The sequence below is a fragment of the Alligator mississippiensis genome, chromosome 1 (assembly GCF_030867095.1).
Source record: "Alligator mississippiensis isolate rAllMis1 chromosome 1, rAllMis1, whole genome shotgun sequence".
Lineage (NCBI taxonomy): Eukaryota > Metazoa > Chordata > Crocodylia > Alligatoridae > Alligator > Alligator mississippiensis.
Window position 1 is genome coordinate 435,480,193 of NC_081824.1, and position 25,669 is coordinate 435,505,861.

A 25,669-nucleotide genomic window follows, 5' to 3' on the forward strand; every position below is an offset into this window, starting at 1 on the left:
AATTGGCTCTGTGGTCGGACCCAGAGGGTAGTAATTGATGGAAGTCACTCATCGTGGTGTCCTGTGACCAGTGGGGTCCCCCAAGGCTCTGTCCTTGGACCCATACTGTTCAACATCTTCATTAATGATGTGGACACTGGAGTCAGAAGCGGACTGGCCAAGTTCACCGATGACACCAAACTTTGGGGCAAAGCATCCACACCAGAAGACAGGCGGGTGATCCAGGCTGACCTGGACAGGCTCAGCAAGTGGGCGGACGAGAATCTGATGGTGTTCAATGCCAATAAATGCAAGGTTCTCCACCTTGGGAAGAAAAACCCACAGCATCCTTATAGGCTCGGCAGTGCTATCTTGGCTAGCACTAAGGAAGAAAGAGACTTGGGGGTCATCATTGACCACAAGATGAACATGAGCCTGCAGTGCGATGCTGCGGCTAGTAAAGCGACCAAAACGCTGGCTTGCATCCATAGATGCTTCTCAAGCAAATCGCGGGACGTCATTCTCCCCTTGTACTCGGCCTTAGTGAGGCCGCAGCTGGAGTACTGCATCCAGTTTTGGGCTCCACAATTCAAAAAGGTTGTGGAGAAGCTTGAGAGAGTCCAGAGAAGAGCCACGCGCATGATCAGAGGTCAGGGAAGCAGACCCTATGATGACAGGCTGAGAGCCCTGGGGCTCTTTAGCCTGGAAAAGCGCAGGCTCAGGGGTGATCTGATGGCCACCTATAAGTTTATCAGGGGTGACCAGCAGTATCTGGGGGAATGTTTGTTCACCAGAGCACCCCAAGGGATGACGACTAGGTCGAATGGTCATAAACTACTACAAGACTGTTTCAGGCTGGACATAAGGAAGAATTTCTTTCCTGTCTGAGCCCCCAAGGTCTGGAACAGCCTGCCACCGGAGGTGGTTCAAGCGCCTACATTGAACACCTTCAAGAGCAAACTGGATGCTTATCTTGCTGGGATCCTATGACCCCAACTGACTTCCTGCCCTTTGGGCGGGGGGCTGGACTCGATGATCTTCTGTGGTCCCTTCCAGCCCTAATGTCTATGAAATCTATGACCCCAGTACTTTCTGCTGCCATGGCAGGCGGTCGGACTTGATGATCTGCTCAGGTCCCTTCCAACCCTACCAACTATGAAACTATGATTCGGATCGGCTGGGGAGAGGCAGGTACAGCTGGGTAGCTGCAGGTTCTCCTGTGGCTCCTCTGGTTATGCATGCCTCTCCCCGGGCGGGGGGAGCCACAGGAGAAGCCCCCATGGCTGCCTTGCCCAGCCCTATCCCCGGCCTGGCCCAGCCTCCTCACACTTAAAAAAACAAAAAAAACGGTGCTTGGGGCCCCTGGGCACTTGTGGCAGAGCCCCCCATGCAGCACAGGGCAGTGGGGGGCAGAGGGGATTGCGGACCCCCCCCCCCCCCCGCCTGGCACCCACGTGGCAGCTGTTGCATGGAGCTGCAAGCTGTCTGGGAGCTGGGGCTGAGCGGTGCTGGGCTCTGTCTGACATGTGGAGCCACCCCAACTCCCAGACAGTGCACAGCACCCTGCCAAGCTGCACTCCACTCAAGCCATGTGACAGCTGCCACGCGGGTACCAGGTGGGAGGTGATCCCCACTGCTCCACACTGCGTGGGGGGGGCTCTGCCATGAGCACCCAATCGCCACTGCCAGAGCCATGATGTAGGTGTGGCTTGCTCCAGGTGGCAGCAGGGCATAGCCCCCTCTCTGTGCTGCCACACCTGTAACAGCACTGGGAGGGGGGGCTCTGCCCTGCTGCTGCTTGCCAAACTTTGACTTAAACTGCATTCAATGAAATATTTATCCTTGAACAAAAACCTTTTATTTTATGTGTGTATGTGTGAATACAAGTTAATTTGTTGCAAATACCATTTCAATATATTATTTTTCTTACGAGTAGTAACAGTGCTATGAAAGATTTATGCGGTACATGCTATTCTAAGTATTCCTTTCTGTTTTTTGCAGATCAATGTACGAGTTACTACAATGGATGCAGAGTTGGAATTTGCCATCCAACCCAATACAACTGGCAAACAGCTCTTTGACCAGGTAGCCATTTTATGATCTATAGCTATCTACAGTGGATGTCATGATACAGTGCTGTATATGGTAGAGTATAGTCAGAAGCATCTGTCCATCCCTTCCAGTTAATACTTTTTATTGATCTGACCCATACTAATATCCAGTAGGCCTGCGCGAGTAGGCAGCTATTCAATTTGGCTTTGGATCTGGCCGCTTTGGATGCCAGCGATCCTATCTGGAGGTCCGGACCAGGTTTCCGCTTTGATCCAGCCGAAGCAGCTCCAAAACTTCAGAGCCGCCTTGGAGAACCGGCCATAGGGTATAATGGGGAATCAATTAAATATCTATAACTTTGCTGATTTTTGTCTGATTTGGATGAAATGTGCAGGGGTAGTAGCCTCTGCAGAGAGCATGAAGCCTGCCAAATTTCAAGAAGAGCGGTGCTGGGGTTTGGGAGGAACTGCACCCCAAATTCTTGAACGTAAAACTCATGTCACGTGTATGTGTTACACCACAGCGGGGTGAAAACTGCAGGGGTAGTGGCCCCTGGTGAGGCCACGATGCCTGCCAAGTTTCAAGGAGATAGGTGCAGGGGTTTGGGGGAAATTGCACCTTAAGGTGCTGACAAGCAAAACTCGTGACATGGGTGACCCTGTGTGTTAAGGTGCAGCAGGGTGAAAGCTACAGGGATGGTAGCCCCTGCTGTGGCCATGAAGCCTGCCAGCTATTGAGGAGATAGGTTCTGGGTTCTGGGGCCCTGCACCTCTAGCTGCTGACAGGCAAAACTTGTGACATGAGTGCTTTTGCAACTGTCTGTTGTGGGGTGGTGGGGGAGACACTTCTGCAGGCCTGGCTGCTAAGCTACTGTGTTACCAGTTACCAATCAATCATGATTCAGTCAAGGACCAGCTCAATACACAGTACCTAGCTACTAGTAGCTACTAGATAATTAGTTAATTAGTAACGATTAACACCTACAAAACCACAGACTAAGGAGAGAAAATAATGCAGACAATCAATTGCCCCAAGACAGAGACAGTTACACAAGCACCCATGTCACGAGTTTTGCCTGTCATCAGCTAGGGGTGCAGAGCCCCAGAACCCAGAAGCCCTGCACCTATCTCCTCGACAGATGGCAGGCTTCTTGGCCGCAGCAGTGGCCACCATCCCTGCAGCTTTCACCCTGCTGCGTCTTAACACACAGCGTAACCCATGTCACAAGTTTTGCCTTTCAGCAGCTTGAGGTGCAGTTTCCCCCAAACTCCTGCACCTATCACCTTGAAACTCGGTAGGCTTTGTGGCCTCACCAGGGGCTACCAACCCTGCAGTTTTCACCCCCCTGTGGTGTAACACATACATGTGACATGAGTTTTGCTTTCAGGAATTTGTGGTGCAGTTCTCCCCAAACCCCTGCACAGATTCTCTTGAAACTCGGTAGGCTTCATGCTCTCTGCAGAGGCTACCATCCCTGCACGTTTCATCCAAATCAGACAAAAAACAACAAAGTTATAGATATTTCATTGATTTCCCCATTATACCATATGGCCGGATCTCCGAGGCAGCTCCGAAGCTTTTCCGAAGCAGTTCGGAAAGCCTAACGAAGCCAGTGCTTCAATCCGGACATGCTGCTTCCGACGCCAAAGCGTTCGAAGCTTCTCCAGATCTAAATTACGGTCCAAAGCCTTGCACAGCCCTAATGTCCAGCCTTTGCTGCCTCTTGGCAATTCTGACGGGAAACTTGAATCACAGGGCAACTTTCCAAAAATGCATTTCCAGTTAAACTTCAGCTGAAACATGTTTTGAATCATATTGAAAGTAATGCATATTTTAGAGATATTTGCAAAGAGTCACAGTACACAATTATGAATGTATATCTTAGTTTTTGCTATTGTATAACAACAAATCCAAGGCAGAAAACTTTTTGTAGTAGAAGAATAAATACCTCGCTTCCTCTCCAGGTAAGGAAGAAACAGAACATAGTTCTCCTCTTTCTGGGACATTTATATTGTAATCAAAGCTGCCGCCTACCAATTATAATTCCCCTTTAAAAAGAAACACCGTTTCATCTCCCTATTTCTGGACATGGAACAGTGAAAGTGACAGGTTTTTAACTTGTTGAGGAGTTCGAGTTTCATGCTTCCACAAGATGGCCCCTTTTGGTAATGTCACACTAAATGCTGACTACCCAGTTTTTCTTTTAAAGTTGTATTCCAGTAAATGACATGTGAGTTTAAGGCCAGATCCAGAAAAGGATTTGACCTGTGCAGGTGACAAATGCAACCTAAACCCAAGTGAACAATCCACAAAAACCAGGTGTGCCTACTTTCTGTTTGGGAACTGGTAGCTACCTAAGTTTTCACCAGTGCAGTTGCCTAAAGGTTTGCTAATATCTTTGTCTAGTATCAGTACCATCTTGACAAAACTGTGCATCTTGGAATCTGTTTTCACCTATGGTCCCTTGAAATTATCTAAGTAGGCATGCCTGTGCCCAAATCCTAGTTAGGTGGCTTTTTGTTGATCCCTTGCTGTTCCCAAAGCACATGATATTCCTGTGGGGGTGTGTGTGTGTGTGTGTGTGTGTGTGTGTGTGAGTGTGTACACTCGCACATGAGAGAGGAGAATGTATTAAAAAATAAATAATCCCTGCATTGCCCAATGCTGTCACTGCCCCATGATCCCAGCCTGGCCCTGCCTGCCTTTCATGTTCCCAGATGCTGCTCCCCTGCTGCCTGGCCAAATGCACCCTGCCTGAAGGTGTCCCAGGACAGTCTTTATAGAGACCCTGCCCACTTCATCTGGACCCTGCCCACCAACCCTGTGGTGGCTTCATGGAGGACAGGCCAGGGTGCAGTGGGGCTGGTCCGGTGGTGGTGGTGACACTGGCAGCAGCAGCTGGAGGGATTGCCACCACTGGGGCTGCCGGGAGCAACCATGCCACCCCAGGGGCAGTGGACTGGTTGTATATGCCACAGCCTGGGTTGGGCCCATGCCTGGGTCAGACAGGGCCAAGGGATCCACTGTAGGCCAGATAAAATCCCTGGGTGAGCCAAATTCGCTCTGTGGGCTGTATTTTGCCCACCCCTGCCTTACGCTGAGTTCTTAAGTCTATTTGTGGGCTTTTGGCATCAGAGTCTAACTTGGCTTCATCTTTCTTAATCTAGATTCTGGGCAGCTTTAGAAATGAAGTACACTAATTTTAAATCTCTCTTCAGTGGTTGAGTAATTAACATGACATATTTACTCGCATACCATACACTTTCCTTCCAAAAATTAGCCTTCCAAAGTGGGTGTGTATGTCTTAAGCACAGAAGCTGATTTCCATAGAGCACTGTAAGACGGCTGCTGCTGGTTTTCTTTCTCTTCCCTCCAGCAGCTGCCTGGATGGAGTGATGGAGTCCAACAGGGTCAGATCCAAGGGTCTGCAATGGTGCAGTCACACCCTGTTTTGATTTCTGCTCCACCCAAAGTTTAAAACCAACTGCCCAGCAGCAGCAGTGGCATTTCTATTCAGGTAGTGCTAAGGGAGTTGATTGATTTTTATGGCTCATCATAATCTACCTGTTTCCTTCTGATTTGCTCTTTATTCCACAGTTGTTAATTACTCTCTTAAATGGTCATGATGTTATACTAATCAAGCCATCCATTTTGGCTGTATGTTAGCTACTCCTAGTCTCTCTCCTTCTGTTTCACAGCCGTACAGACTGTTGGGGTTTGGGTTTTTTTGCTTTTTTCAAAATCCTAGATCTTCGGTAGGAAAGGGAGAGTGAGCTGATAATTTAGACTTTTTCTCTGCTCTGTGTGATCATAATTGGAAAAATCTTTTTTCCTTCATTCTGTCTTCCCAAAAACAAGGTGCATGTCTCATTTGGGAATATGTGGTATGCAAGAAAATTGGTACTTGGCTATTGACTGTGTCATGGAAGGATGAGCTTTTAAAATTAAAAATACAGGAGCATTCTATATTACTCTCTTAAAACTAGTTCACTTGTATTCATCACTTATTTTAATACTAACAATGCCTTTATGCTGCCCACCTTGCTGACATAGGTGCTGCAAATTCACAGCATGGTTTCTTTGTAGGGAAAATGGCACACTTGTAGACATGTGATGTGATTCCAATATATGGCTAATGACAAGTCCTTTTTAAAATAGTTTTTTATAATAATGATATAATAAAGAGTTGTTGTATAGCGCTATGCTAGTATAGACCTTCACAGAGGGAATTACTTTAGCAACATAAAGTCTGGCCTGATTTTTTGGAAGGGCCGAAATCTCATTTGCCATCTGTTTTAAATGTGAATTGCATGATTTGTCTCCTCTGATAACCAAGTCAGTACTAAGAGTGGTACATCTTCAGCCTGTAAGCAGAGAGTAGATTAAAGACTGTCATTTATATTGTGTATATTAACCAAGCACTGCTTCCTCTCTAGTCTTTGCCATTCCGTACTGGAACTGTGGAGTAATACTTCAGCATTCATGCTCTTTTTTTCTTCCAGTTCCTGATTGGCGAAACAGGGAAACAAGACTTCTAGAAGAAAGGAAAAAAGGAATTAAAAATGATCTAAAACAGTCTCTTCAATTACTCACAAGTGTTGCAGGGCAGAGAATTTTTGGGGACAGGGCAGCCATCCTGCCTGCTCCCTAAGATGAATGGGTGAGTTGCCAATATCAACCCCAAGTAAAAATGATACCATCCTCTGGCATAAGAAGACAGCTGTGACTTCTCTCTTGCCAGTCTATGCTATCTCTAGGTAGGCAATTTTGGGGGATAACTCCCTACTCCAGGAAGACTTCTCCAGTGTCCATCCAGTAGTTTTCTTGAATAGGGGGACTAAGGTACAGATGCAAAACCTCTCTTCACCACATACTGTACTGTGTTCTTAACCAAACTCCATGTGTTTGGTGGCTTTCACACCTTCTGGTAGTTCCTACAATTAGTTTCTAGATATTTAAATTGAAAATAATTAGCTTGAATGTCTTGGCAGATCTCAACAGCCATGCCTTTACAGGAAGAGAAAATATTTCATCCAGAAATGTAGCTTCATAGGGCAACATCAGTACCTAAATTGCGCTGCTAAACAAACATCATGGTTTTGAACAGTGTGGCTATCACTACCAAACAGAGGAAGATGCACATTCTTATAGTAATTGTTGCCCAGTTGGCTTTCAAGGTTAACTCTGTACCAGTATATTGCATTAAACTTTTAGCCTCATGTAATGGTCATAGTGTTACAACATTACCACTTTGGCCATATTCATAATTGATGGATCTAATTAGCCATCATAGTGTAGAGCAGGGGTTCCCAACATTTATGTGCCCAAGGACACATTCAAATTTAAAAGAAAAAGCAGTGGGTGCCAGTATGACAACATTTTTTGTTGGAATAATGATTTTTACTGATTGTGAAAATGTGCATAGGCACCTAAATAAACCTCGGGGGGGGGGGGGTGTGCCATGGCACCCATGGGCACTGCGTTGGAAACTGCTGGTGTAGAGTATGTCAGAGCAGGTTCCTTCAACAGCTTTCTTGACTCAGCTGGTGATCCCATCCCTTTGCCTGATGCAAGACAGGCATAGTCTTATCTTCCCCACCTGGGTCTGACTTTTGGACAAGAGACAAGTAAATAGAAACCAAGAGAGCAAGTATTTGGACTTGTGTCTTTTGCTAACTGATGTTAATAATTCTGAAATATTCAGAGTACCTTAAGCATTTTCTGATAACCAGTTGAAAGGTTGTACAAATTAGGTCTGGAATACAGATACTTAATATAGGAGACTTTTATCGTATTTACTGAGCCACACTACATCTCAAAGCTTTCCAAACTTTTGCTTTTAGCCATGGGCTGTATAAAGAGTCCTGTTCATGAATAAGCAATCCACTTGAACAGTTCTTGACAGATGAAACAATACAATCTTGTGGGAGTAGACAGGCATATGCATCTTTATGTAACAACATTTTAAATCCATTCATAGAAACTCACATCATCCCTTTTTACATTGGGACAGCCTTCCAAACCATTGTTACTTTTTCTGCTATTTCTTAGTTTAAGATAATGAACTTATTTAGTTTCCCTTTGTTTTGCTCACCTAAACTTGCATATGGAATTTAACTTTGTTCTGTAGTTTCTGATACTTTAAACATTTCATAAAATAATACATCCTAACTGTGTGTGTCTGTAGATAATGGTATCATTGCATTATTTAATATCTAAGGGTTGAGATGATTCTTTTGTCTTAATGAAAAGATGACATCTTGCTTTCTGTGGTTTTTGGCTGGGGCATCGCTATCTTAAGTGATAACAAAGGCAGTGCCTTAGATGTTGGCCTGAGCTCACTTCCACCAGAAATAATGCTGCTTGTCTTCTTTTGCTGTAGGATGGGGAAAGAGGAGACATTAAACAAAGGATTACTTAGCAGTAATTATGTTCGTTGTCATCTTCCCCCACATCTTTATCCTGGTTTCCTTTTCCTATGTTTGCATAGTCTTGTACGAAAAGAAACAAGATGCTTGGTTTACATGGTCTTGTCTTGTGATTCCTTTTTTTCCATCTGCAAACATCTTTGCATCCTGATCAGAGGAGACATTTCATGTTGTTCTGACTGGTGGTATTTTAAAGAAAAAACACTATATAACTTGGAGGAAGAGGCTGCAATGATTACTGTCAGCTATTCATTCTTGATTTGACAGTTATGCATCATGTATGGCATTTTATGACACGTTCACAAAACCTTGTTTTATGTGGCATTTAATACTGAATGTATGTGGACTCAACCCACCCAATTCCAGTTGGTGACCTGATTTTGTTGACGTAACAATTCATTTATTTTTAGGTAGTGAAAACAGTTGGGCTACGTGAAGTTTGGTTTTTTGGGCTGCAGTATGTGGACAGCAAAGGCTATTCAACGTGGCTGAAGCTGAATAAAAAGGTTAGGTATTCTTAAATGTTCAAACAATTTCAATTTTAAGTTGTTTGTTTGCAGACTTGCAACAAATTCAGTAGACTTACTGTAATATTGGTATATTATAGTTGTGTCCATCTGAAATTTGGGTAAATTGCTGCTTTTTGTTACAGACTGGTACAGTGGGGTATATGTGCAGGTTAAATGGATTTAACTATAAACAAGCAGAATCATATTGCAGAGTTGTAGCAGCATATTTTGCCTCATCCCAGAACAAACCCTTCCCCCTTCATCTCCTTTCACCTTAATGGAAAAACCCTAGGTCACAGAAATCATGGGCGCAACAGACCTGCAGCCTCAAGTATATGATGCACTCATCTTTTGATGTATAGTTTTCTGCTGTTTAGATAGTTTCTTTAGATTCCATATAACAAATAAAGCAAATATAAATCAGAACATTTTAAAACACAAAGTTGGTCTGGAGAAATCCAGCTTGTTTCCAATATTTAAAGCACCTGCTTGACTGTGCTTTACAAATAGTCCCTTGGAACTCATTGAATGAACTCACTGGGAATATTCCCAATAACATAAAATTAAGTGTGCACTGATATGATTGCAAGATCAGGATCTCTTTCACTTTTTTTCTTAACACTTATTGTGGATTGCTACAGTACTTGATGTTAAAGGGTTTTTTCCACTAATTTTTCTCCTTTTCTATTGTTTAATAGCTTTATCTCAGTAATATTTAGTGTTGAAAATTTAAATAGGCCAAATTGCCTGGGCAACTACACAAAAATACAGATTTCTGGTAAAATGTTAGGCAAAATTCTAATTAATAAAATAAATTTGGTGTAGAAAGATATGGCACAGTTAATGCAATAAGTTCATCACCTTCTAGCAAAAGATGGAGTGATGAACAAAGAATTTTAGGCTCCCTTATTTATAGTGGTAAGCCAAAGTTTTAAAGTTTAATTTTATTCTAGATATTTAAGACTGAGCATGCCACAATTCTTGCTAAGAAACAGTTTTTGAAATCCCAGTGACATCAGGTGAATTACTTTCAGTAATTTATTCTTTTTATATTTGATATACATCATAAGAATCATGTTTTCAGATCTTCATTGTAGTAGGTAAAAATTAACACAAGTCTACAATAAGCTTTTAAATGAGACCTTTAAATTGCCTTTCAGAGCTGTCATGTTTGCTAATTCGATGTAAATTATTCAGTGCCCTGTGAATTGCAAGTCATTTTTACAGTATGCTTGCCAGGGGGAGTTGGATTACAGTGAATTTCTTGCTGCTAAAATAAATAACAAACTATTGCTTACTTCACTTTCACGTGTACTTTTCTCCAATCCAGGTAACACAGCAAGATGTAAGGAAAGAAAATCCTCTCCAATTCAAGTTCAGGGCCAAGTTTTTTCCGGAGGATGTATCTGAGGAGTTAATTCAAGAAATAACTCAGAGACTGTTCTTTCTGCAAGTGAAAGAGGCTATTCTAAATGATGAAATCTACTGTCCACCTGAAACTGCAGTTCTACTGGCTTCTTATGCCGTCCAAGCAAAGTATGGTGATTACAATAAGGAGATTCATAAGCTAGGCTACTTGGCCAATGACAGACTTCTTCCCCAGCGGTAAGTGGGAGTGAAACTACTGCTGCTGCTTTGTGGATGCTACTTTAACTTGCTGGTAACACACTTTTTTTAGGTTTTTAAATTCCATATGTCAGTTTATCTTTAAAGTAGTACATGCTAGTTGCACTTTTCTGGAGAGTGCATGTGTTGGCTAAAAGTTAGGATCTCCTACTTTTCTCCTAACTTGGACTTTGAGTAGTGAAGAAGAGGCCATCCCAGTTGTGATTCTCTTGAGAACTGCACTTGAATGCCTCATTAGCTACGTCCTTTGATAATTGCACAGATTCAGCCAAGTGGCTGCTTTTGTTCCAATGAGGTAATACCTCTGGGGTGTATGGTCTCTTATTCTGAGCTAATATGCATGGTTTAATATTCTTTGCTCTCTTCTGGAAACATATCATCTGCTAAATTAAATATAGGAACCATTCAATTAGCAAGTTAATGTGGAATCCTCAATACCAATATTTTTACTTCAGTTCTTGAAGCAGCCTTCCTCTTTTGGGGGGGTGGGAGGGGGAGTGTGGGAAGATACCATCTTAAAATTTACAAATATGTATAACTTAAAAGAATTAACAAAACATACACAAATAGAAAGAGTATTATTCTAAAAAAAAATGTTCCCCCCCCTGTAGGTATCCCACCTAAAAACTTAAAGCTTGTTAAGAACTTGGTAGCAGTACTGTTTTTGAAGTTGCTGATAGCATCGTGTTTTCTGGTGCATCTTGACAATGCACAGAGTATTAGAGAATGAGTACCTGTAATCATAACACACAGTTCTATTAGTGTATTTTGTTAGGGCAGGTGGGACATACTTCTGTACCTACTTAAATCATTAAGTAAATGTTTACTTGGTTATTTGATCAGTGTAAATTAGATGCAATGAGATTTTGAAACAAATAACAGGAAAATTCTTTTAGTAAATAACGACATACTAGTGACATTTTATTTAATATCTAGGTTGTTATACTAGAAATGAGACTGAGAAATTCATTTAAAGAACGTAGTACATTTGAAATCTGTATTTACCCAAATCCAAGATGACTTCGAATTTAAAGATGACAACCCAGTTAGATTCTATACATGGAAAACTATTAATTTATTTATAATTTTCCACGTATAGAATCTAATCATTGGGCAGTCATCTTTAAATTTGTGCCCTCATTGCTGTGGTGGGGGCAAGGGGCCAGACCCTGCCCCCTGCCCTCCTGAGCCTATCCTGCTGCCCAGGGTATGCTGCTTACTCTCCTGCCTTTGCCTGCCTTTCCTCTGCCCTGTGCTTGTCCCTGCACATGTGGCCTTCCTGCTGCTTAACTTCCGCTGCGGCTCTTCTCTGTCTCCAGGATAGTCAGGGGTGGCAGTGGACTCAGCCCGGCTCCATCCCAGCCTGGCCAGGGTAAAACATGGGAAACAGCTCCAGACCTGGCCAGGTCAGGGCTAAGAGGGGTTGATGCTAGAGCAGCTGGAAAGCGGCCAGATGGGGGGACAGGCTTGAGAAAGGTGGGCCCTGTGCTCCCCACAAACCACATATGGATGTCCCCAATGTGCCTCCCCACCCTGCTTCCCTGACTGTGGACTCCCCTGTGTTCTCCTTCCATGAGCCCCCTCCTCTGCCAAATCAGCCACCCTGGCCTGGGGCCAGAATTGGCTCAGCTGAGGGTTTCGCCATAAACTTGGGGTTGAAGCCAGAGCTGAGCCACTGCCTGTCCCAAGCTAGTAGTCAAATCTAAGATAAGGCTTTCTTTTCCTGATGTTGGGGGGGGGGGGGGGGATCATCTTGGATTTGAGTAAATATAGCAATCAATTTTTTAAAAGGAATTTACGGTGATATCAAGAACTACACTTGCTTCACAGTTACTCCATATTTTTGCAATCACACTTGTCTTCTAGTTGCTCCATATTTTTGTAATCCATATATTTTTGCAACCCTCCCTGCCTATATCTTAATTTTTTTTCCTGTCCCTGTCTAAAAGACCTGCAATGTTAAGAAAACTGTGATTCTGCAAACACTTAAGCCCCTCAACTTTACTTACGTGAGTAGTCTCATAAATGTTAACAGGATTGCATATGTTAATAAAGTTACAGACTCTTTAATTTTTTCCTATAGAGAGGAGAAGGTGAAAACGACCATATGAAATGTGTTGAGAAATACAAAATAAACAGGAAAGAGTAGTTAAATTTTTGTTTTGCCAATCTCCTAGGTTTGGGCTTGTTACAACAATAGGTAGAAAAAGGTTAAGACAGGAATATAACTTTCGTGTTGATGGTATTTCTGTAAGTATTTGAAATTGAAATTTTCAGTATGTAAAGAAAGTGTCTAGATCCCCTGAATATTCTGTTTTTATTAATAAAATTAAGACTATCAATATTATAGATAAGATAGAATACTATTATTATACTAATCTGATTTTCCTATTAGAAAAGTATACTTTAAATGCTACATTATGTGAATTTATTAATAATTTTTGTTTGGTGTCTTTAGTTCTGTTTTTAAATTAGAAATTGTTTGTGCTCTGGTTTGTTCTTACCTGGTTTTGAATTATCTGTCCCATTTGAACTAATCTTCATTGCTAACACAAAAAAGTTTTAAAATAATGGCAATTAGATTGTTTCATAATCCAGCCTTTGAGGCTAACAGGCTGAACCTGAAGTGAGAAGACTGAAGTTTTATTGTAATACTAGTGACATACCAGTCAAATCATAGGCATTTTAAAGATTATAGCTCATGGGTTCATATGAGAGATTATAGAAACCAAGTTATTGGCTTGTTGCAGATGACCATGATGAATTTGGGTCCATTGTATCTCCTGAACATGAAAAAGATGGTAGAAACATTAATATCATAGGACTGGATGGGACATCAGAAGGTCTAGTTCAGTGCTTTGCTCAAGGCAAGATCACCCCTGACTAAACTATGTCAGTCAATTGTCTGTCTAGCCTACTCTTGAAAATTTCTAGGATGGAGATTGGGGGTTGGACTTGATGATCTACAAGGTCCCTTCCGACCCTACATCTATGAATCTATGAATTCCACAACATATCCCAGTGCTGAATTTCCATTTTATAGTGGGGAAGTGTTTCCTAATCTATAACCTAAAACTTTTGTGATAGAGTTGGAGGCCATTGCTCTTAGTTCTTTCCCCAATGGCAAAGGTGTCAAACTCACCTGAAGCCCTGGGCTGGATCTGAACTGTGGGGCACAGGGGCTGTCTCCACGAGCATCTGGGCAGTGGTGTCCGGGGACAGAGTGTCCAGTGGTGGCAGTGGGTCCAGGGGGAGGGCTATAATCTTTGCTGATAGCCATAGACAGCAGGGCTCCCCTAATACTGGTTCACATTCAGCTTAAGGTCTACCGTACCCCTAGGTCCTTCTGTGCAGCACTATAGCCTAGCCAGTCATTCCTCGGGCTGTATTTGTGCACACAGGTATTCTGTCCCAAGTGCAGGACTTTGCACTTGTCCATCTTGAATGTCATCTGATTGATTATGCGCTATTTTTTCCAGTTTGCTGAGGTCACTCTGGATTCTTTGACTTCCAGAGTGCCTGCAACTCCACCTAATTTGATGTTATCTGCAAATTTTCTAAGTATGCACTCAATCCCATCTTCCAGATCATTAGTGAAGATGTTAACAGTACTGGACCAGGACAGTCTCCTGAAGAGCCCCACTTACACTTTCTCAGAGCAAGACACTCAGCCATTCATGACTAGTTATTAACATGATCCAACCAGTTACGTATCTGGTTGTACTTCTGGTGCTTTCATCTAGTTTTTTATTTCCATAGCTTATTAATGAGAATGTTGTGGGAGACTGTCAAAAGCCTTCTAAAGTCAAGTTATATCACATCCACTCCTTCCCCATCCATGCAGCCTGTCACCTTGTTGCAGCAGAAAATCAAGTGGACATGACTTGTTCTTGGAGGATATATGCTGGCTGTTTCTAATTGCCATGTTCTCCTTTGGGTATTTGAAAATATATTCTTGAGGACCTGCTTCATGATCTTTCCAGGTACTGAGGTTTAACTGACTGGCCTGTAATTCTCTAGACTCCTGCACGTGCACTCTTGCGCGCGCGCGCGCACACACACACACACACACACACACACACACACACACATATTTTGCCTGCAGATAGACCTGGCACTGCTCATCTGGTCTGCTTGTCAAGCAGTTCAGGCACCACTGCTCTCAGATGTATCCTGTCTTGCCCTGCCTTCTGGAAGGCATCTAGTTTCTCTAAGTACTCCCTAACCTGTTCTTCCATTAGTCTAAGCTGCTTATCCCTTATCCTATCAGGGCTGCCAGCTCCACTTGTCATCTGGTAGCTGACCTTATTCTTGAAGGCTAAAGTAAAAAAGGCATTAAATTCTTCAGCCTTCTCAGCATTATCCAAAACTAGATTGCCTTCTGCATTCAGCAAGGGGGGCCTTGCGCTTCCGTTGGTCTTTTCCTTATTTCTTGACATACTTGTAGAATCCCTTTTATTATTATTTTTTCAACTCCCTTGCCAGCTGCACTTCCAGTCATGCTTTGGCTTTCCTGCTTTTCCTCCCTCCTTGCCCATACAATACTCTCATCCCTCTTCCCTGGTAACATGATCAAGTTTCCTGTTTTTGTAAAATTCCTTTTTGATTTTCAGTTCATTGAAAAGATTGCTGTTGAGTCAAGCTGATCTCCCAGGAGGTGCTATGGGAGATCAGCCTGACTTTCGGTAACTGTGAGGTGCTAAGAGAAACACCACTATCTCTGCCCCTCCACTTTGTTTTGCAAAGGAATAATAAGAAGGGTGTGGGTCTGTGGTAGAGGTGAAGAGGTAGAATGTAGAAATGTTGGGCTAGTACTATTGAAAAATGCATGCTTAGTTGCATGCACAATACGTCCAGTCCAGAATGGAGTCTTGAAATACTCTAAGCAGCTGAATCAGTTTTTCCAAGCAAGAAAAGGTTGCTTTCAATTTTTGCTAAGTTTAGAAAAATCTAGTCCTTTCATTTTATTTTTTATCATTTGTCTTTGGGAAGAGACCCCTTTGCTGGAAAACTTCAAACTTAAAGGTGAAAGTCTTGTGATGAGGCAAGCATAGAAAAATAAAGGACTTACAACATAATGTCTTGCAGCTGTAATGATGCTGGTTAAACCTATGCTTGGTATGAGATCTGTTGTTTAAATTGTAAGCTCTTTGGGGCAGACAACATCTTATGTATGTAGTTGAACAGTGCACTGGTCTGTTTAGATCCTAGAAGCCTCAGTCACAAGCTTACCTAAAGATTTTAAATATTCTACTGTCAACACCTTTATCTAATATTCATTAAGTAGAATTTTTTGTCCAAGATTAAAGCTGTTATGAACTTGCTACTCACATAGTTTTTGAGTACTTGCTACTCATAGCCTTTTAAAAGGTGGTCATACTGTGAGAATTGTAATGTGTTGTTTTTGAGATATAGCTAAAATATTTAATTTGTAATTTAAGCCTACACAGGCATTTGGTAACAGGCATCTGAAGTTTGTGGTGTTAATTCATCTACCCGCATGATTCCAAAGTCAAATTGTATTCATCATTTTTTTGTTGATGTATTCTATTCTGCCTCATACAATTCAGTGGCCCAAAATTATCTAATACTAGAAATAGGAGAGAGTGGGTGGGGAGGAGGAGTAATAAAAACCTTTTGTCAGCAGAGTGAGGGCAGTAAATTCAGTTAAGCTGATCTTTTAAGTAAGATGATACTCAATGCATTTTCTTTTCTGACCAGACACCAGGAATGCTTAAAAAGTTGCATATTAGGAATGAAAACATAAAACTCTCCTTTGTTTGGTTTTAAGAAGGCACAAAATGACTTTTTCTTTATAAAAGTATTGCTCAGGCACTCAACTTCTGTTACTGTGCTATGCTGGTAAGTTTTAAGAAGTACTTGTCCATGGTTGTCATCTGACATGAATAAACTTTACTGAAGTTTAAAAACTGCTTGTCATGATGGTACTGTTTTTTTTTTTAAAGTTTTCTTCTAAAAAGATATTAATACTAAGAAAATAAAATGGGATATCATAGTGCTATAGTTCTAAAATTAAATGGAACCATGTAGGTTTGGGCATATTTGTGGATACATAGATTGTGTCCGTGTGTGGAAAGACTTAGTGTTTGGGGAGGTGTGTGTGTGTATTTGAACTGATATCTTTGTGTATTTAAGGGATCAGATTGCTGGTCTATTTAATTCCATCCTTTTGTTTGGCTTTGTTTAACTGACAGGGTCTTGGAACAACACAAACTGACCAAAGAGCAGTGGGAGGAAAGAATACAGAACTGGCATGAAGAACATAGGGGGATGTTGAGGTAACTATTTAGGAATAATTTTTCCAAGATAAGTTTTCTTTATTTGAAATTAGTTTGATTTTTGTTTTAAAACTCCTCTTTTTCACCCCCATCTAAACACAGGTTAAGAAGGATGGTTTAGTGAAGAGAGTACAGGAGCAGGGTGCCAGAGACTGGGGTTCAGTTCTGAATACATCCGTACACTTCCTATGGGACCTTGGGCAAAGCTGTTATTTCCCTGGCGTGCAAATTTACCATCTGGCTATAATATTTCCCTAGCTCACAATCATGGGTGAGGATAAAATTTAATCATCATGGGCATCTTTACACATGCTCTGCAGATGGGGGAGGAGGGGTGCTTTAATTAGAGCAGCTCAAAGAACTGCTCTAATGGAAGTGCCCACAGCATCTCGTGTATTCAGCATCCCCTGCTTCAAAATGGCAGGAGCACTTTTAACTAAAGCTTGCTCTAGTTAAAGTGCCCCTGCCGCCATTTTGAAGTACAGGGATGCTAAATACATGAGATGTAGAGGCTGTTGGAGCATGCCAATTAGCACGCTCCAGTGTACCCCATTAATCAAGTCTGCTCAGACATGCTGTAATTACAGCGTGTTGGAACAGTGTCCCCACACATCTACAGGGACCCTATGAGGACCATGGATATGAAGGTGATAAGAACTGTATAAATATCTGAATAGATGTCTCCACAGTGCTTACGAACCCTCCAGAAGATTTAAATGAAATTAATTTGAAATGCAAAACTTAAGCAAACTTTAGTTCCCCACTTCTCTGTCTAGTTCATTTTTTGTCTTTTAATTATACTATCTTCTCTCCTCAGGGAAGATTCTATGATGGAGTACCTCAAGATTGCACAAGATTTGGAAATGTATGGAGTTAACTATTTTGAAATAAAGAATAAAAAGGGAACTGAATTGTGGCTAGGTGTTGATGCTTTGGGTCTGAATATTTATGAGCATGATGACAAGTAAGTTGTTAACATTTTATATTTTTCTCCTGTGCAGGAGCCCTTGCTGAAGTTGGGGTCTATATATAGGACACACTGTACCTATATGTAGTAAGGGACGATTTTCGTCCTAAGACAACTACAATTTAAATAAAAAGACAGGAAGAGCGGAACAAAAGAACTACTCTGGTTGTAGTAGGAATTGCCTTGTAGATTTCAAATGTGTATTTCATATCCAGAGGTTTTAATGACTTTTAAACTTTTCCTTATATTGTTGCTTTCTTGCTTTCCATACTCTTAGGGTCTTAATTTCACTGGAAATGAGAACACGGACAGTCAGATATTCTTATAGTATAGATGAAACAACTCCTTAAATAGGAAGCATTTCACTTGTAATAACCGCAGTTAGAAGTAGAGCAATGAGAACATCAAAAGCTGTCCTGTCCATCAAAAGTATAATTTTTTTTCATCGAGGAAAACTAATAGAATTAAAACATCTTTTTCTGTTTAGGAATTTAGGAATGCTTTCTATTTGCCCATTCCTCGAAGAAGGAAAAGTTAAAAACTTGCAAAATAAGTATCTAAAAGCAAAAGAACAGAGTTATTCTACTTTCTTTCTTTCCAAACACTTCAAGAGCTGCTTATTATATATGCTTTCTAGATCTTAAATATCGTGTGATAGTAACAGCAGATTCAGGATGACTTGAAATGAAACATAGTGAGTCGAGCATTAGATAGCTGATACCCATTATTTTCAAATTAACTGCCTCCCCTGATAAACATACTCCCTGAGAGTATCTTTGGCAAATATGAATTGTCATTAGATAGCAATATAGCTCTGAAGAGGGGAAAGAAAAATCGTTTAGAGTGTTCAGATAAAAGGCCTCCTTTCTGATGATCTGATGAAGCATGTCTCATTGTCTAAGCACATTTGCAGTTTTTAACTTCTAATGCTTGTAACTGAGATGATGCAAGTGGAAAATACTTTTAGTTCAACTGAGAAAAACACCATGGTTGAAATAATTTAAATATGTATACCTATTTCTGGTATTAGTATAATTGATTAGATCATTTAAATAATCTCATGTAGGGGATAAAATTTCAAATTGAATGATAGGATTGTAGCAGCATGCAATTCTCATGTAACTTTTAAACCATCTTCTCTAACTTACTTTTGGTTAAATTTCAGTGTTTGTTATAATGAAGACATGCTTTAGAGTGAGCATTTCTTTTGAGAAATTGTTTGTCCTCTTAAATGAAAGGTATGCTTAAAGTAAGGGTCAACAAATTATGATGTTCATTACTTGAATATATTATGAATACTATGTGTCAAAGTTTGAAGCTTGTAAAACCCTCTCTTGATGCATCACAGCTGACTATCTGCACCATACCAGCTTGTAGGACTAACTGTATAATAATAAATCATTTGGTAAATTATCTCATTAACTATCATTCCCTGAAGCTTTTTCCAAAAAATCACTTTAATATTAAAAATGGAACCGAGAAAATGGCATAATCGATCCGTTTTGATATTTGTTGGAAAATGCACCGTTCATGCCTCTTATTAAATATTAAGAATTAATTTTTTCTTTTTGAAGGTTGACACCCAAGATTGGTTTTCCTTGGAGTGAAATCAGAAACATCTCATTTAATGACAAAAAGTTTGTCATAAAGCCAATTGACAAAAAGGCCCCTGTGAGTAAAGACTGAGTCTGTGGGTTATTTTTTTCTTTGTGGAATTTAAGTATACATTTATGCTATTGTGGCACTTGCATGAGTGTGGAATTCTTCCTGCTAATTTTAATTGGCTCTGAGGCTTTCTTTACCTTACATTGACTATTTAGTGGCAAAATAACAGATGATCAAATATAAATGTTCATTTTAAACTATACAGGGAAAAAATATGTGTTTTCTTACTATTTGCTGCCCACTACTGCAACGTCTTCCTTTTGAATTGTAGATTGGGTCAAAAAAAAAGAAACCCCCAAACCCTTCATGTGTTAGCCAGTAAATTCAAATGCATCAATGAGTTTCAACCATTTTGGAAGACCAAATAAATTATTTGTGCATATGCCCTACCTTGAAGAGTCCAAGCATGTTCTTGAATGGCTCTTCCAATTAATAACCTATAGATAGCTGCTTTTGGATTGACCAAAGGAAGAATTTCAGTTCCTGTAAGAATAAACATAGTCTTGTAAACCTAGACATATATTATTGGTATATTAAAATGTTGCCCTGAGGGGTCAAGCCAACACTCAGGATCTCAGTATTGCGCTGTTAGGAGGGCGTGGTGTACAATTGCATGTATACAAACACATACAAATCAATTAGGTGCATACACACACATTCTACCAGCTCAGGCACATACACATTCATACCAGCGTAGGCACATGCATACCTAGACACACAGATCACTAATTCGTATATCATGCGCACAATACCATATATATATATATATATATATATATATATATATATATATATATATATATATATATATATATATACACACACACACACACACACACACACACACTAGCAACTCAGATACACACACGTTCAAAACAACTAGCCTAGGTTCATGCACACCTATTACCAGTTTAAGCCCATACACGCTACACACACCAAATTTAGACAGAATCAGTTACCAGTTACCAACACCTGCACATCTAATACACATGTGTAAATTACTAATTTATATACCACACACGCACACAATGATATCTATATATATGTGTATTCACTAATTCACACACATACCACCCACCTACACATACACACAGGTGAGTTCCTAAATTGGGCGTTGTGATGTGTATGTATGTATGTGCTTGGTGTACTTGGGATACCTGGGGAAAGGTTAAGGTAAGAAAGTAGAATGTAGGGAGTTAAAGTTAACAAGACTGGGATTAGAACCGGTAGACTGCAGGGGCCTGGGCTGAAGAACTGAGGCTCAGGGGTAATTTTAGGTTAATTGATCTTAATTGATTAAAAGACAACGCCCGAAGCCTGCAGAACAGGTAAGCAATGCTAGACTGGAGCCAGAGCTATGGGGGAGCTGAAAAGGTAGGTAGGGAGAGGGAAAAATGGGACTAAGCGAAAGTGTGGGTGTTAAAGAGGGGCTCTGGATGTGGGGAGCCAGAGGATGGCTCTGGGGCAGCTAGAGCAGTTGCGGGGAGCGGCAGTAGGTGGTGGGAGCTGGAGAAAACTGCAGGATAGCTAAGAGGAGCTGGAAAGCTGCGGGGGGGCGGGGATGACTACAGAAGGTGCCACGGAAGCCTGAAAATAGCAGAAAATCGCAGGAAAAGCAGCAGACGGCAGGGCAGCAGGAAAACAGAGAAAGGTAGCAGAAAGTCGCAGGGAAAAGGCAGTAGGTACTGGAAGCTGGAGAAAGGCTCCCGCTGCTGAAGAAAACTGCAGGACAGCTAAGGGGAGCTGGGAAGCTGCAAAGGGGGGGGGGGGAGATTACAGAAGGTGCGGGGGAAGCCTGAAAACAGAGAAAGGGACAGCAGAGAATCACAGGAAAAGCAGCAGGTGGCAAGGCAACAGGAAAACAGAGAAAGGCAGCAGAAAGTCACAGGGAAAAGGCAGTAGGAGCAGGGGAGGCTGAGAGGTGGCAGAAAAGGGGAGATGGAATTGGGAGGAGATCAGGAAACTAGCAGAAAGGGTGGGGACTGGAGCTGAGAGAGAGAGAATGAGGCTGGAATTTAAGATAAGGAGGGGACTGGGATTCTGTAAAACATGACCCAACTCGGGGTTGCAAATGACAGTGGTTTTATTGAACAGGGGAGATGGTGACACAATGTCAAATTGGTTCCCTTGCACCCACACACACACGCATGCACGCACACACAATGGCAGCAGGGGTTAAAGAGGCTTGATGCAGGGGCTGAAGTCCATTGGAGTCCAGGAGGACAGAGAGTCCAAATTGTAGGAGGAGGTTTGCAGGTAATATTTACCTATCCAGGCTGGAAAGGGGTCCTTGTCCAGTAGGTGTTGTCCATAAGGGGGTTGCTGGCAGGGTCTCTGGGTGGATAGGTGGTGTGGCATGGTGCCAGTCCAGATGTAGAGAGCATCCCACTGGGTCTGTCTTCACTGCCCCTTTTTATAGGGGCAGATCTTGTGTGACCCGAGTGACAGGAAGCATGCCCAGGCAAGGGTCAGCCCCTGGCGTACTGAGCATGTGTGCTCCATGCAGGGATGTGCAGTTTCAGGTGTCTGTAATGGTAAGAGTTGCTAGTTCTGCAGGGTCTTTTGTCTTTCAAATGCTGGGTTCTTGTCTCCGTTCCTGGGTGAGGTCCGTGGTTCCTGGATGAATCAATGCGAGGTGATAGCCCAGTCGTTACAGGCCATTTAGTAGAGCCTTGCTACCATTGTATTTCAGTCATTCCCAATCACACTCATTCATCCAGGAACCAATTTACATGGGAGGGATACGTGACTCATACAGTTATGACACAGGGGATGCCCAGGGAGAGGACACAAGATAGAAACTTGACATATAAAATGGAACCTTGACATGACTTTGGTTCACTTAAAAACACAGGCCTAAGCCATACAATATCCATATGAAACAATAAAAATCAATACGAAAATGATAATAATACAGTATACAACACTAAGAATCAATAGAAACCTAATAATAATACAATATAAAACTGAATATCCAAAGCCAAAAACTTGCTACCAAAATAAAAATGTTTAAAGCTTATCCTAACTTATACTTATCTATAAGGAATAGAGAGGGAGAGGAAAAGTCAGAAATGGTTGGGGAAGAGGAGCGAATGCAGTAAAAAAAACAACAAAAAAAACTGGGGGTTTTCCTACGGATATTCATTAAAACTTTTTAGACCATAAACACTCAAATGCAAGTATTTTAAATTTTAAATATTTCTTGCTAGGATTTTGTTTTTTATGCACCTCGCCTGAGAATTAATAAGCGGATTTTGGCACTCTGCATGGGAAATCATGAATTGTACATGAGGAGGAGAAAACCTGATACAATTGAAGTGCAGCAAATGAAAGCCCAAGCTAGAGAGGAGAAACATCAGAAACAGTTGGAGAGGTATGGTATTAAACCTTCTGTAAACCATAATAAAATACTATCTTAACACTTCAAGAGATCTCAAGGGCATGGAATCTGAGTTCTTGGTGTTCCAGAAATCAAAAATCTACTACTTATTTATGTATTTAAAAAAAAAAATGAGATTGCAGGTTGGAATGGATCATCTAGCTTTTTAACAGATAACCTTGTCTTTTGTGAAAATGTTATTACTGAAAGCTCTGTCATTTTTCATAAATCTCTTCCTTTTGCTAAATAGTTTAAACCTCTATTGCTTGATTCTTTAAGATTTGGCAAAACTTCAAGATAGACAATACTAGTGGAACCTAGTACAGCATGATTTTTCTTTGACCATTAGAAAACACTGTTGCAATTTGTAGCACCAGTATGGTCACCTGTCCACTAAAGCCTTGGACATGCTTTGGTGAAACTTTGATCAAAAATGTTTAGTTGCATTACAGGCCTGTTTTAAATATCTTTCTGCATTCCATTTCAATACAGTATTATAATAGAATTCCTTATTTGTAGTGTAAACTGAATGTGAAACATGTTCAAGACCTAAAATCTGCTTTTGCAGATAGCTGTGTAAACTGATAAACTCCTTTGAAGTCATGACTTTTAAATGGCGTGGGAAGAGAATTTACTCCCCTTTGGCTGTCTACTCAGCACTTCTTTTGTTTTTTAGGGCACAACTAGAAAATGAGAAAAAGAAAAGGGAAATAGCAGAAAAAGAAAAGGAAAGAATAGAACGTGAAAAAGAAGAATTAATGCAACGCTTAAGACAAATTGAAGAACAGACAATGAAGGCACAGAAAGGTAAGTTCTTACTTTTATTTTCAGATTTATATCCCACCCTATCCAAAAGTCTCAGAGTGGCTTACAGTAAACAAACAACCCAAGGACAAGATTCCCTAGACAACACCCCAAAGCAGAACACCAGCTCCCTCCTTCCTGCTGGAACCCACTGCTCATTTTATTGTTTAAAAAAAAAAATTGAAAATACAAAATTGTTTACCACCGCAAATGTAATGCTGCCCCCTTGTGTTTATATATCACAACAGTATCTTTAAGCACTATTGGTGTATTTACATACATTATCATCAGGGATCCTGGTTTTCTCCGTTTAAAAAAACAAACAAACCCAATTCTTGGATTAAAAAAGTAACCCAAAATCCACATTTTGCCATGATCAAAATGAAACACCACTAATATATAGTATAAGGCGGATGATAAATCAGGGATCCCGGCTTCTCTCTGATTTAAAAAAAAAAAAAAAATCCCCAATTTTCGAGTTAAAAAACTATCCCAAAATCCATATATATGGGATACTTTTTAAACCTGAAAATTGGGGATTTTTTTAATCGGAGAGAAACCAGGATCCCTGATTTATCATCCACCTTACCATATATGAGCCGTATCAAGTAAAAACAAATCTAAAGCCAGCAAAATTGAAATTGCACTTCTTACTGCTTCCCTGATTAAGACAATTTAAAGGTGATATACCTACCAAATGGTTTATATAATTTTCCGCATTCTTGGCTACAAACTTGGAGTTTGTATTATGGTAATAGTGAGCTGCACTTTAGGGCCTCTCAGATACCACCATCTGGGGACTGATTTTGCTACTTTCAGTGATCTTTGAGCATTGCACTACTGTTGGACTCCTACCAAGTGTGTGTGTAAGCCCACATGCATAAACCACCCCCTCAAAGCTGACAAAAAGGAGCACTGAGTGCAAAGTCAGGCAGTGAAAAAATATGAAATACAAGAAGTAATGTGGATGTGTGGTGATAATGTTAATTGTACAATCCCATTCTGTATTTTTCCGTGGGATCCTGTCTCATTCTATGTTCAGAAGGAATAAGTGAGTCCAGATTGTGAGCGATTTACGTGAAAGAGGCTGTTGTCTAGGCCTGCTGTCTGCTTTGTAGCAGAAGTTGGAAAATGTAGTGTGTGAGGCAAGGGATATTACAGAGAAGAGATCCTATCTTTACTACACCAATTGAATGCTACTCTGGAGAAATGGATTCCTATCTCTGTCAGTGCTACAGGATGCTTATGTGATGCAAGGAAAGGTAGTTTAACCAGGCTTCTCACAGATGGTTACTAATTATATGACGTTCTAGGAATCAGATTTGTAGATGTACTGAGCACTCGCAGCTGTAACTGAAGTCAATGGGAATGATACGTTGAACACACAAGGGTAGGGGCATATGAAAAATTTACTCTGAGGTAAAAGGGGGCATGGCATTACAGTATGTCAGCTGCTGAATAGTAACTGCTCATGTGGTTACTCCAACCCCGCAGTAATTGGAAGCTAATTACTGTGGTAACTTTAGCTAGCTCCCAGTGAAAATGGGGTAATCTGCCATGGGTTAGTTTCCATTTAGCATGGGGTAAGAGCACGCAAATGGATAGTTGCTATGGAGCTCCAATGCATTGCAAAATGTTCTCTGTCAGTAATTGTTCCTGTGTTCACACACTACAGCTCTGTAATGCTACGTGTGGAAGAATGGGTCCTAGTAATCTCAAATTAGGCACCCAAAATTAGTATATCCTTCTGACTTTGACCTCTCCATGCCATGGGACCCTGACTGTAAAACCTCATCTCTTACAAGGTGTTGTAAAAATCATTTTGTGTGAACGTATTGGGATAGCATTAGGCAACATATGCATCTGCCTTCGAAGAAGGATTTGGTTTGTGTGCAGTAAATAAGTGTGGTGGCGTATATTGGAAATAGAGAATCACTCCTTGTTAGCAGGGCATGGTCCAT

At 41.1% G+C, this 25,669-nt stretch overlaps 1 protein-coding gene across 3 annotated transcripts in view; it reads left to right on the forward strand.

Moving 5' to 3' along the window:
- Positions 1-25,669, forward strand: part of RDX (radixin) — a 62,317-nt gene that overhangs the window by 27,246 nt on the left and 9,402 nt on the right. For all 3 annotated transcript variants that reach the window (XM_059720758.1, XM_006272347.4, XM_014600683.3), the window contains 8 exons: positions 1,981-2,064; positions 8,870-8,965; positions 10,299-10,573; positions 16,810-16,893; positions 17,711-17,857; positions 19,435-19,531; positions 22,735-22,898; positions 23,581-23,711. In XM_059720758.1, coding sequence (XP_059576741.1) covers positions 1,981-2,064; positions 8,870-8,965; positions 10,299-10,573; positions 16,810-16,893; positions 17,711-17,857; positions 19,435-19,531; positions 22,735-22,898; positions 23,581-23,711 — 1,078 coding nt within the window. The remainder of the gene's footprint in view (positions 1-1,980; positions 2,065-8,869; positions 8,966-10,298; positions 10,574-16,809; positions 16,894-17,710; positions 17,858-19,434; positions 19,532-22,734; positions 22,899-23,580; positions 23,712-25,669) is intronic.